At 40.1% G+C, this 14,450-nt stretch overlaps 1 protein-coding gene across 9 annotated transcripts in view; it reads right to left on the bottom strand.

Annotated features, from left to right (window-relative positions):
* Positions 1 to 14,450, bottom strand: part of STXBP5L (syntaxin binding protein 5L) — a 428,399-nt gene that overhangs the window by 183,755 nt on the left and 230,194 nt on the right. For all 9 annotated transcript variants that reach the window (XM_074974797.1, XM_074974780.1, XM_074974789.1 and 6 more), the window contains exon 5: positions 1,292 to 1,426. In XM_074974797.1, the coding sequence (XP_074830898.1) occupies positions 1,292 to 1,426 (135 nt within the window). The remainder of the gene's footprint in view (positions 1 to 1,291; positions 1,427 to 14,450) is intronic.

Genomic DNA, 14,450 nt, shown 5'->3' with positions numbered 1-14,450 from the left:
CAGCACACAGGAGGAGGAGTCCTACAGCTGGGCCAGCCAGTGAGAGGCAGGACCATGTTGGTTGGAGATGTTGGGAGATGAGAGAAACTACTTTAGACAAGGGTTTAACCTGTTTAGGGTAGATTCTGGGAAGCGTGTTATAATTTTGCTTTATATGTAACTTTTCTGTGTATCATTATTATTCTTACTCACTATCTCTTAAATCTTAACCTTTGATAATAATCTTTTGATTGTTTTCACTATAAATGTGCTGTGATGTTATATAGGAAGTGATCCCCAGTTGAATCAAACAAGCTAATGTGTACACTGTCCTTTGGGGATAGAAAACCTGGTATTTCTGTGAGTAGCCAGTGACAGGAGCTTGATATCACAGGGGAATGTTTCAAAGGAGTTTGGGATTTGGGGTGCACCAATTGTTAACCTGCAAAGTGAGCGCTAACACTGTCCTGAGGAGATTGTTTGGGTGGCTAACAGGCTGGTGTTGTCAGGAAGATGACACCCAGTTAAGCACCAGCAAGGCTCCCTCTCTCACTGGAGATAGGGAGGGTAACAAAGTGACCCCACAGTCCAGGGCACCCCAAAAATGCATCACACCCTCTCTCCATTTCACAAACTTCATAGGTAAACTGAGGTAACCTCTGAGGGGGATGGCATTTAGAAGCCATAGCATCCATGGTCATGGGCAATACATTCTGGCTATGACCTCCCCTACAACTTGGACCGGGGGGAAAAATTCTCCAGCAAGCTGTGTAGTCCAATAGGCTCCATTCATCTTTTCACGTTGTGGCCTTAATCTAGAGCCGTGGTTTTCAACTTGTGGTCCACAGACCACTTGGGATCTGCAGACTATGTTGAAGATTTCCAAAGGGGCCCACACCTCCATTTGAAATTTTTTTGGGATCCGCAAATGAAAATAAGTTGAAAACCACTGGGCTAGAGGATCTGGTGATCAAATTTTGCCAATCCGTATGTTCAATGAAAAAGTTAGGTCCAGAGGATGTTTACTGAGTTTGTGGAATCCATGACTGTCTGTATTTTATTTAATATTTCAAGCAAATATATTTATTTGGTTAATGACATAGGGTCCCAAACAAATATCTCTTTTTAAACCAATATATGATATCACTATAATATACCTAGAAACTGAATTTCCTTGAAAAATTCTCACAATGAATCACAATCAGTACTGCACCAAAATGTTCCTTAAAACAGGAGACTATAAAATAATTCTAGTGATTGGTCTGAAAAGAATGGCCAGCAATGTGAAAGTGATAGAAAAGTCCACACTTACAGTTCTATTGCCTTGTTCCACATGATAACGTATCCAGAAAGAATGAAGGACTCAATATTTACAATATGTGTATTTCCCCTCTCTGTTCCAACGTAGAGCCATTTACTTTGGAAAGGAAGATGGCAGTACGTAATCCTGTAAGGGAAAAAAAAATCTCACTTAAAGTTGTACCAACAATCATATTTTCAACAAGTTTTCTTTTGAAATAGTTGTCCCTTCCGTTTTCCTAAGGCCAGAGTAGCTTGGGCACAGTTCCCAATACGTGATCGGTGGAGGTAGCACAGCCTGCGGTGCTGGCTCCTCCTTTTTTCCAGCTCATTCTACAGGTGTCCAAGCTCTTCCTAGTGGAGAAGCTGGGAACAAGGAGGAGGAGCCATTCTACCTACCTCTAATAGGGTCAGGAAATAGGAGCCATCTTAATGTGCTTCGTGGAATCCTGACTGGGAGGGGGTAGACACACGATTAATCTTTTTACGAGTATGTGGGCCACCCTATAAAAAAAAAGTCTGAGAACTGTTGAGCTAGAGATTCTGATTTTCTTCTTTATAAAAAGCTATTTTTCCAGTTCAGTACACAGGCATTAATGAGACATGAGCATGTTTAATGTTTTGTACAAAGGAAACGTAACATTACTATTCACACAAAGAAGTGTTCACTTTATTAGCTCTTAATCAGTCGAGAGGGTATGGAGCTGATAAACCATTACCAAGTGCAGTCAAGCAGAGATATGATTTATACTCTCACTCCCACATTCATATCATTTTTATAGAATAGCCCAGTGTTATATCACTTAGGAAAAATCTCATGATGGTCTCTTGTGATAAGATACAATTTTCATAAAGATGATGAATGGAGAGAATCAATTTTTTTGACATTACAATATTTACATTACATTAAAAAGAGAATCCACATGAGAGATGTAGACTATTTGCAGCTCAAATCTAATTATATCTATACTGTCTACATAGACTGAAACGCTTATCTGATCCTACAGTATATTCTAGCACTCAGGAGGTTTGTCTTTATTAAAAGCATATACTTTGCCTAGTATGCAATACTTTATTACTTTATTATCTTTGTCATTCATTTGATTCCAAAAAAAAATATTTCTAGCTTTGAGATACAAGTTGGAGTTGATGGCTAAATTAGTATTTTTATCCTGAGTAATTTTTTTAAATGATGACATACACTATTTAAGAATATACATATTTCATTTATGTTTTTATGAAGTATCAATCTTTTTGCCCTGCTTTATAAGGGAATGACAGCTTCCTTCCAGCAATCTTACTTTGTAAAATATGGTAAGGTTACTTAAGTCCTTTGTGGCTTAAAATATTCACAACCTCCTAAACTGAAGGAAGTGTTTCACTTGCAAACTAATTTCACTTATTTTTCTGCAGTTATGAGGAACACTTAGCAAGCCATATTCTTTTTCTCCTGACCACGCACAGTACTTTGAATGACTCTGCAGTTTTAAGGCTGTATTATCATACAATCAAAACATTTTATGCAGAATACACTCAAATGAATAATTGTACTTCTTCCTTTTATATTGCTCCAGGTTTAAGGCAGCTAAGTAACGCAACCCTGAAATCCTCAGTCAAGGTGTTCATCCATGATTGGAGGGCCAGGACAAGGTCTATGCATCATTTCAGTCTTATTTTGATGATTCGAGCAGGACATAGGCCTTGTTCCAGCCCCCTGCACAGGGATAAATTTTACCCTTACAGACTCAGTTATGTCAATGGCAAAGATCCCATTAACTTCTGAGGGAGCAGGTCTTTAGGGACAGATTTTTAAAATTGCTTCCAATTTTGCAAACACAGTTTAGCATCTGCAAAGAAAAGCACCCACTACAGACATCTGAGAGTGAAATCAGGTAGTCTGACATTTAACAGGAGCATTTATATCTACAATTATTTGTAGGTGCAAAAATGGAGACAACTTTTTAAAATCAGACCTTTAGTGCAATTTTAGAAAGTATGTACATGTACTTATACTGTGTGTGTGTGTATATATTTCACTTCTGTTTACTGTTTTGGCTTCATACAAAGATAGTGACGCAATTCAAAAAGTAATATAAAATTAAGTTAAGAGACACTAACGTAATTGTTTTGTTTATTGAATGATTTATTAAGCACCCATCTTCACACAAAAATTTAAATTAACAGCTAAATCACATGGACACAAACTCAGACAATGTCAACTTAAAAAAAAAATCTGAACAACCAATCATCTCTGCCTATTAGATGACAAAAATCCCTGCTGAACAGACGTGTCTGAGATTGAGGAAATGCTGTAACTTGGAAATCACAGTCCATCACCACTGGTCTGGTGCATCCATATACTGTGAGAGTTAAAGCTACAAGCTGTTCTGGGGACTTTGATGTACTATTGGAAACAAATCACTTCAAAATGGCATAAAAGCAGACCAAAGGAGCCCATCCTATTACTCTGAGTCTCTGCTGATACAGGGTCCATATAAGTTCCTTAGGGTCACTTAGCCAACTAAGGTCCTTTACAAGATTCATGAGTGTCCATCAGACATTAGACTGCTACATTTGATACGTTTTCAAACGCACCCAACTTCCTTTCTTCCTCTAGACCAGTGGTTTTCAACCTGTGGCTCATGGACCCCTGGGGATCTGAGGACTATGCCTAAGATTCACAAAGGGGTTCGCGCCTCCATTAAATTTTTTTTAGGGCTCTGCAAATGAAAAAAGGTTGAAAATCACTGCTCTACATTAATGGTTTACCAAGGAGAAGACATGCACTGGGTCAACAAAAAAGCAAAACAACCTGAGATACAGGGTCCTTCACTTATTGGGACTGGAGCCCCAAAAAGGAACTAAAATATATAATGTGAAAGCATTGTTAGGCTTCCACACAACAAGCAAAGTTCTTTCAACATTCTAATGAACTGTCCTGTCTAGTGTAATCCAATTGCCTGAAGTGCATTACTTTTTTTTTTGTGTGTTCTAAAATTTAAATGAAAACTCACTTTATAGTGTTATATTTGAAGTTCTAAATGTTATGGAATATATTAACTTCAATTCAAGGCTTACACACTGGAAACAAACCTCAGGTTCATAATGAAGAAATTTCATTTCAGCAAAACATTATCATTATGCAATGAGCTTGTAAAGATAGGTATAATGAACTGTGTTATAAAAACTATATTAAATAACATTAGAGAAGTAGATATCTATTTAACAGTGTTATAAGACAATTTAAAAGGGAACATTTTTGCTTTCTGAATGTGCCTTGTTGACACAGCTTTCAAAGATTGTAAAAAATCAAAAAGTTGGTTTGTGTCCTATCTACACTGGACTCTTGGTCTGTGTAGATCGGGGGTGGCCATCCTGTGGCTCCGGAGCCACATGCGGCTCTTCAGAAGTTAATATGTGGCTCCTTGTATAGGCACCGACTCCGGGGCTGGAGCTACAGGTGCCAACTTTCCAATGTGCCAGGGGGTGCTCACTGCTCAACCCCTGGTTCTGCCATAGGCCCTGCCCCCACTCCACCCCTTTCCGCCCCCTTCCCTGAGCCTGCCATGCCCTCGCTCCTCCCGCCCCCCTCCCCGAGAGCCTCCTGCATGTCACGAAACAGCTGATTGGGAGGTGCGGGGAGGGAGAGGGAGGTGCTGATCTGCAGGGCTGCAGGTGGGCAGGAGGCACTGGGAATGCGGGGGAGGGAGGGAGAGAGCTGATGGGGAGCTGCTGATGTATTACTGTGCCAAAGAGCCAATGTACGCTGGTAAATTCTGGCTCCTTCTCAGGCTCAGGTTGGCCACCCCTGGTGTACATAACAGGGCAAAGCAAACCAGACAAATGTGTGATTTTCTAGCCAGATGTAGACCTGCCTAGTAAAACAGACTAGGGAGGATGAACACTGACTGAAAGGAGCTAGCCAACAAGTAATCCCAAAGCCACAATAAGCAGATAAGATAGAATAAAACAAACATAAGAAACAATGAAATACATGAAGGCAATGAAAAGACAGCTGGATTGTGTAAGTAGGAGGAGCTTAAAAAAAGATAGTGAAGGAGGTACCAATTAGAGTTTTAGCAGAATAAGTAAAAATGCAACAGTTAAAAGGATTTTGGGTCAGTGTATATGACAATATATTTAGAATAGAATATTAATAGATGAGGCAGTTTTAATAATCTGCACCTGAATCATGTTACAAGAAAAGGTATACAGGATGTGTGTTTAATAAAGGGGGTGTGGAGCAGCACAGGACTTACACCAGATTGGACCAGCATGGATCTGATGATAACAGAAACAGCCTACCTGCGCCCCAGGACTGGATCATTACGCTATCCTGCTCTATCTGCTTTACTTATGCTTTCTGCTTGATTGAGGTGGCAGTATATTGTCCTAAAACTTTCTTATTAAAGCTTCAAACTAGTTAGGGTTAGTAACTGGCATGGATTGTGTTTTTCATCCAACAAACTCTTACATATTGTGCTTCAGCTTGTGAAAGAAAGGCATCCTCACATTAATCATACATCCCACAATCAGATGAAGACGTATTTTGATGCCTGTGGAAGTAATCAAGGCCAACAGAGAAAAAATAGTGCTCATGATAATGAAAATAGGATCATGATGATTTTATGAAAATGTGAAACACTTTTGCCTATAACAATCTGCTTCATTAAGCAACATGAGAGAACTGTCAAAGAACTTGACCTTTTGAGGTGCTGAGAATCTGCTGAGGCCCAGTGTGATGAGTTGGATCACAGAAACCCCCTTGGGAACTGCCACCTGATGTGCTGAGACTACCTCTGAGCCCGTTTTCCCTGGCCATTTGGGACTTCAGTGCCCTGCCTGGTTGTGCCAGACATGCTAGCTTGCTACAAACGCAGACCCAGGTCTGAACCACATCCCCCAAAAGCTGCAGGCTTAACTGAAAACAGCTTAAGAAGTGTTCCTGTCTCTAGCACTCAGTTACCCAACTCCCAATGGGGTCCAAACCCCAAATAAATCCATTTTACCCTGTATAAAGCTTATACAGGGTTTGCCCTGTATGACACTGATAGAGAGGTATGCACAGCTGTTGGCCACCCCAGGTATTAGTACTTTCTCTGGGTCAATTAATAAGTAAAAAGTGATTTTATTAAATACAAAAAGTAGGATTTAAGTGGTTCCAAGTAATAACAGACAGAACAAAGTGAATTACCAAGCAAAATAGAATAAAACACGCAAGTCTAAGCCTAGTTAAGTAACAAAACTGAATACAGATAAAATCTCACCCTCAGAGATGTTTCAGTAAGCTTCTACCACAGACTGGATACCTTCCTAGTCTGGGAACAATCCTTTCCCCTGGCACAGTCCTTGTTCCAGCTCAGGTGGTAGCTAGGGGATTTCTCATGACTGCAGCCCCCTCTGTTCTCTTCCACCCCCTTATATATCTTTTGCATAAGGCGGGAATCCTTTATCCCTCTCTGGGTTCCCACTCCTCCTTCTAAATGGAAAAGCACCAGGTTAAAGATGGATTTCAGTTCAGGTGACATGATCACGCACTATAAGATTTCATTACCTACTTGCCAGCACACAGGTATACAGGAAGACTTACAAGTAAACAGAGCCATCTACAGTCAATTGTCCTAATTGATGGGAGCCATCAAGATTCCAAACCATCATTAATGGCCCATACTTTGCATAATTACAATAGGCCCTCAGAGTTATATTTTATATTTCTAGTTTCAGATACAAGAATGACACATTCATACAAATAGGATGAACACACACAGTAGATTATAAGATTTGTAATGATACCTTACAAGAGACCTTTTGCATGAAGCATATTCCAGTTACATTATATTCACACTCATTAGTATATTTTCTTAAAATCATATAGAGTGCAACGTCACGCCTGACAATTCCCACTAAAGTCAATGGGAATTGTAGGTGTTTAGCACATGCTCCACATTCCTTGGATCAGGTCCAAAGGTTGTACAATTTGTACAACAGCTGAAACTGAATGTCATTCTCAATGGGCATTATTAGGACAGTAAAAACCCATGGACCGAATGTGGGATATCTTGAAAGGAATTCCTATGCCTCTTATTCCAGTGCAATACGTTTTACTAGTCTTTCAAGGCATCCAAAACTGAATAGGGTGTTAAAATGGAATAAAAACAAGAAATGTCATATAAATTACAGGTATCAAAAATACCTTAGGCTTTAATTTATTTATTGCTACATAGAAGGCCAGATTCTTCTCTTACACTAACATAACTAGTGGAAAACCAATGTAACTATCAACTCAAATGGAAATACTTCTGATTTACACCACTCTGAGGAAAGAATCAAGCCCAACATATACAGCCTTGTCTACTATGTTTGCAAAACAGCTCAGATTTTTTCATTTGTAACCACTAAATTGGAAAAAAAATCTTGAAGGCATTGCCAGAATTCTAGAAGCAACATAGATGAAACAACAACATAACTTAAAAGAATACTATCAACAATCGCTTAAGCCAAAATTAAGACCTGTTTTAAAGAGAGATATACTTTACTGAGGAATAACTTCGTAATTTTAAGTATCTACAGAATTTTTTAAATAAATTCCTCCACTCCATCACTAAGAACTTTAACCAAAACATCTATTGCTTATTTGTAGACATACCCATATTTGTAAATGTCTTAGAATACTAGTCTACTGGTTAACATAAGGCTGTTTGAGTGCCTAAATTCATCTTTACATTAAACGTAAATTTAGAAAATACATGACTTTTAGAAAAGGTTAGAAAATGGTACGTATTTTCTACCAAAATAACCCCTGATCAAAATGAAAAATTTTCATTATTTTAAAAAAATATTGCAGAATTTTTTTGTGGACATTTTCCAGTTTCTTGGTTGCTTTTGATTTTCTATTTTTAATTAAAAAGCTGAACATTTTTAAAGGAAGCAAAACATTTCCATTAACACTTTCACTTAAAGAAAAGACAATATTTTGTCAAAAATATTTTTGAATTAAAAATGTTAACTAGCTTTTATTTATTTATTTATTGAAATTGAAAAATGTAACTTCACTTGTTTTAAAAGATGACTAATTTTTTCTGATACATGTGTGCAAAGATGTGCTCTCTTGCCTACCCTCTCCCCAGTATACTAACACAAAGTGTCAACATTAATGGGTCCTGATTGTTCTGATTGAACATTAAGGTGTGCAAGGAATGCACAAATGGATCCTAAAATTGTAATTTATCTTAAAAGTGGTGCACAGAAAAATGAGAAAATAGAATGATTGTCAAACTACAGTTGTAAAAAGAAGAATCGTCCTATAAAGTAATAAACACAAACATTAGTTTGAATTATGTAAATGCAGAATAAGCGGGAGGGTGGGAAGAGAATAGTTTAAGAAATTTTTTAAAATTATTTTAAAGAAAACAATAAAACTAAAAATTACGGTAGAGAGAAAAACATGGAAATAAACCTATGAAAGACTGGACAATAAATTGTGCTTTCACTATGATAAATGCACAGTATGTGCTCATTGGTTATAAAAAATTTAATAGTTGAGCAGTGAAATATAGAGAGGATCAACTGTGTATTTTGATCAGCTGCTGTGATAAAGTGCATAAAAGAGACCTTGACATTATTTATATTGCAGACTTTTCTATTGAACTCATCACCTTAGTATCCGATCACTTCCTGTACATTCAGGAATTAAGTCTCACTATACCATTGTAAGGTCTGTAAAAATAGGGGAGGTATTTTCAAAGCATTCTGTGAAGATGTCGGAAAATCAGATGAAATATTTGACCACTCAAGGGGTCTGAATACTCAGGGTTTAGCTGGATGGCCAGCCAGGGAATTTTCAAGATACCATTAAGCATTCATGTCACAATATCAAAACTCTTCCCATTACAAAATGTCACAGCTGCCCCACCTCCCATCCCAAGTCAATCACTTCAGCAGTCCTCATAATAAACACATATGGCTAGTGCTGGGTGAAATCTTTCAGACAACTTTTTTTTTTTTTGCACCAAAAATGCATATTTGGGTCAACTGACACAAATTTACCAAATTGTTTTGGTAAAAAAAAAAAAAATCTGAAAAAAATTGTGACATTTCATTTTGACATTTTCAAAATGAATCATTTTGATTTTCCTATTTGAAATTATTTTTGGTTTTGACTTTTACTTCAACTTTATTTTAAAAAGCTTCAAAAACTCTAAAGAAATGTTTTTGTTTGACCCTCAATTTTTTTAGTTTTTCAGCTCACCAAAAAAAATCAAAACTTTTTTTTTTTCAGTTGACCTGACATTTTCTTTAAAATTTGGTCTGGCTAGTGAACCAAAAAAACTCACTTATTTGTCCAGCCCAATGTGTGTCTTACTGGATCAGTCCAACAATCTGCCAACCCCTTGAATTCATAGAAAAGCATCATAAATAGATATGGACAGGGGAATGGAATACTTGTGACCAACCTGTGTATAGGGATGTCCCTGCCAGATTCTGCTTTGTCTATGGAGCTATGCAAACCAGGCAGCATGGCAAATGCCCATTGCAAATGAGTCCATGCAACTGCTATTCTCTAGGGTTGTTGATTAATCACAGTTTGAATCTCATTGTTAAACAATAGAATACTAATTGAAATTTATTAAATATTTTGGGATGTTTTTCTCCATTTTCATATATATTGATTTCAATTACAACGCAGAATACAAAGTGTACAGTGCTCAGTTTTATATTATTTTTTATTCCAAATATTTGCACTGTAAAAATGATAAACAAAAGAAACAGTATTTTTCAATTCACCTCATACAAGTATTGTAGTAGAATCTCTTTATCGTGAAAGTGTAACTTACAAATGTAGATTTTTTTTTGGTTACATAACTGCACTCAAAAACAAAACAATGCAAAACTTTAGAGCCTACAAGTCCACTCAGTCCTACTTCTCGTTCAGCCAATCACTAAGACAAACAAGTTGTTTACATTTACGAGAGATAATGCTGCCCACTTCTTGTTTACAATGTCACCAGAAAGTGAGAACAGGCGTTTGCATGGGACTTTTGACTTTCACCCCCCTGAGCCTGAAAGTTGCAGTGCTGTAAATTGCCAGTATAGACAAGCCCCTACTCTGCCTTGATGTTCATCTCCCCTTTGATGTACACCGCAACTAGATAGGAAACTTTGCTCTGCTTGGGACTGCAGAACTTCGTTTTCTTTCTGGAATAGGCCAACCATGGAAACTCTAGACAACATGCTGTCATGGCCAGAATCAGTTCGACTTTCATGGAAGCATAGGCTCTGGCTTCCTCCGGGCCCTGGGGGTGCTCAACCCCCCAGCTCTGCCCCAGGCCCCACCCCCACCCTTCCAAGTCTCCACCCCCACTCCACCTCTTCTCGCTCAGTTCAGCCCCCTCCCCTAAGCATACCCCATCCCCACTCCTCCTGATTTCTCCCAATGCCTCCTGCACGCCGCAAAACAGCTGACTGCGGCGGGTGGTAGGTGCTGGGAGGGAAGGGGAGGAGTTGATTAGCAGGGCCGCCGGCGGTCGGGAGGCACTGGGGGGAAGGGGAGAGCTGGTTTCCAGTGGGTGCTAAGCACCCACTAATTTTTTTCTGTGGGTGCTCCACCCCTGGAGCACCCATAGAGTCAGTGCCTATGCATGGAAGGAACAGTTCCAGCCAGTAGAGGATTTGCACTCTCTCTGGCTCCTCTCTCTCTCTCCTCCTATCCAGGGGAAGGGACCTGGGGTGACCTCTCACAAACTGGGTGGTGAGGGGGAAATGGCTTTCTGCTCCCAAAGAAAGCTGCGCCTCTCATAAGACATTTGATAATGGAGTTGAAGTAGGAGACACAGACCTTTTCTTATGTCTTTAGCTTTATCGGCACAGCTCTCTCCTTGGAGCCAGCAGTGACATCAGACATTTAAATACCTCAGAAATGGAAATGGAGCTGAGGTGGGGAAACACTCTAAAAAGCAGACACAGCCCTGGGACATAACTGGAAATGAAACAAATTATTAAGCCAAATTGTGATTCAAAAATTTGTATGGGCTCTTTACATTGTGTGCAGTCAGTGAGGACCTACTGAACGCCTGTACTACCTCTGACACCACTAACATTGAAGAAATCTTTTGGATCCCTTGGGCACTTCTGAAAATGCTGTTTGGGAACTGATATCTGAGCCCTACCTTTGAACTACCCATATGGAATACTTGTCCTACTGGATGTTCAGAGCATGTAGGTGTGCTAAAAAAACAGCTCTGAAAATCCCCTCGGTGCTCAATTAGAACTTGACCACCTACATTGTTCCAAAATAGCTATTTGCAGCCAGAGTCAGAATTAAGAATAGAAACCAGATCTCCTAAGTCCATGTCCTCTACATTAACTACATGACCAGATAGTGTGGTTACTGGCTTTAGAAGTGAATGTAAGGCAGGTTCTGAGGGAGTTTTTTTATTTCTTTTGATGCCTCTCTGTTTTGCTGGTATAATAAGCTTTTTCTATTTGAGTTTCAATGGGGAGTTGACATTAATTTTTAAATTGTAGTGTCCATGTGAAGCGGAAATATGAAGAGAATGAGACAAAAGTTGTCTGTGGCAATGAGCAGATAATGAGGAGGTTGTTGCTTGAGCAGTTCATTAAAGGATAAATTAGCACTGAGTGATTCCAGAGTGAGCTCCAGCCACAACCAACCATCCTTGTTTGATGAGAAATTTACAGCAACATGAAGCAAAAGGGTGGTAGTCAGAAACAGAAAACACTGAGAAGTATCAGAGACTTCTCTAAACATCCAGATTAGATTAGATACAGACAGACATCATCTTCCTTGCCAAATGCAAACAGATGGACATCATACCAAAAGGACTGAAGGTAAAAAATCCATTACAATCTACATACCACACAGACTATGCTGACAGCTTGTGCCACACGCTCTCAAAGAAACTGTGGAACCACCTGATCAACATCCTCTACAGCAAACGGGGAAAGATTAAGAATGAGCTCTCAAAAATGGATACTCTCATAAAAAACCAACCTTCCACACAAACTTCCTCATGGATGGACTTTACAAAAACTAGACAAGCCATTTACAACACACACTTTGCTTCTCTACAAAAGAAAAAGGACACTAAACTATCTAAACTACTACATGCCACAAGGGGCCACAACAGTGGTTCCCTCAACCCACCCAGCAATATTGTTAATCTATCCAACTATACTCTCAGCCCAGCAGAAGTATCTGTCCTATCTCGGGGCCTCTCCCTCTGCCCCTCCACCCCCATGAACATGATACAGTTCTGTGGCGACCTAAAATCCTATTTTCGACATCTCCAGCTCAAGGAATATTTCCAACACACCTCTGAACAACACACTAATCCACAGAGACCTTCCTACCAACACTACAAAAAGAAGGATTCTGCGTGGACTCCTCCTGAAGGTCAAAACAACAGACTGGACTTCTACATAGTGTGCTTCCGTCGACGTGCTCGGGCTGAAATAGTGGAAAAGCAGCATCACTTGCCCCATAACCTCAGCCGTGCGGAACACAATGCCATCCACAGCCTCAGAAACAACTCTGACATCATAATCAAAAAGGTTGACAAAGGAGGTGCTGTCGTCATCATGAATAGGTCGGAATATGAACAAGAGGCTGCTAGGCAGCTCTCTAACACCACTTTCTTCAAGCAATTACCCTCTGATCCCACTGAGGGTTACCAAAAGAAACTACAGCATTTGCTCAAGAAACTCCCTGAAAAAGCACAAGAACAAATCCGCACAGACACACCCCTGGAACCCTGACCAGGGGTATTATATCTGCTACCCAAGATCCATAAACCTGGAAATCCTGGACACTCCATCATCTAAGGCATTGGCATCCTGACAGCAGGATTGTCTGGCTATGTAGACTCCCTCCTCAGGCCCTACGCTATCAGCATTCCCAGCTATTTTCCTGACACCACTGACTTCCTGAGGAAACTACAATCCATTGGTGATCTTCCTGAAAACGCCATCCTAGCCACTATGGATGTAGAAGCCCTCTACACCAACATTCCACACAAAGATGGACTACAAGCCGTCAGGAACAGTATCCCCTATAATGTCACGGCAAACCTGGTGGCTGAACTTTGTGACTTTGTCCTCACCCATAACTATTTCACATTTGGGGACAATGTATACCTTCAAATCAGCGGCACTGCTATGGGTACCCGCAAGGCCCCACAGTATGCCAACATTTTTATGGCTGACTTAGAACAACGCTTCCTCAGCTCTCGCCCCCAAATTCCCCTACTCTACTCGCGCTACATTGATGACATCGTCATCATCTGGACCCATGGAAAAGAAGCCCTTGAGGAATTCCACCATGATTTCAACAATTTCCATCCCACCATCAACCTCAGCCTGGACCAGTCCACAAAAGAGATCCACTTCCTGGACACCACGGTGCTAATAAGCGATGGTCACATAAACACCACCCTATACCGGAAACCTACCGACCGCTATGTTTAGCTACATGCCTCCAGCTTTCATCCAGACCACACCACACGATCCACTGTCTACAGCCAAGCTCTACGATACAACCACATTTGCTCCAACCCCTCAGACAGAGACAAACACCTACAAGATCTCTATCAAGCGTTCTTACAACTACAATACCCACCTGCTGAAGAGAAGAAACAGATTGACAGAGCTAGAAGAGTACCCAGAAGTTACCTACTACAGGACAGGCCCAACAAAGAAAGTAACAGAACGCCACTAGCCATCACCTTCAGCCCCCAACTAAAACTTCTCCAACGCATCATCAAGGATCTACAACCTATCCTGAAGGACGACCCATCACTCTCACAGATCTTGGGAGACAGGCCAGTCCTTGCTTACAGAGAGCCCCCAACCTGAAGCAAATACTCACCAGCAACCACACACCACACAACAAAAACACTAACCCAGGAACCTATCCTTGCAACAAAACCCGTTGCCAACTGTGCCCACATATCTATTCAGGGGACACCATCATAGGGCCTAATCACATCAGCCACACTATCAGAGGCTCGTTCACCTGCACATCTACCAATGTCATATATGCCAGCATGCGCCAGCAATGCTCCTCTGCCGTGTACATTGGTCAAACTAGACAGTCTCTACGTAAAAGAATAAATGGACACAAATCAGACGTCAAGAATGATAACATTCAAAAACCA

Source organism: Natator depressus, chromosome 1 (genome assembly GCF_965152275.1).
Source record: "Natator depressus isolate rNatDep1 chromosome 1, rNatDep2.hap1, whole genome shotgun sequence".
NCBI lineage: Eukaryota > Metazoa > Chordata > Testudines > Cheloniidae > Natator > Natator depressus.
The sequence above is the reverse complement of the archived record's forward strand: the minus strand, read 5'-3'. Positions and strand labels throughout refer to the sequence as shown.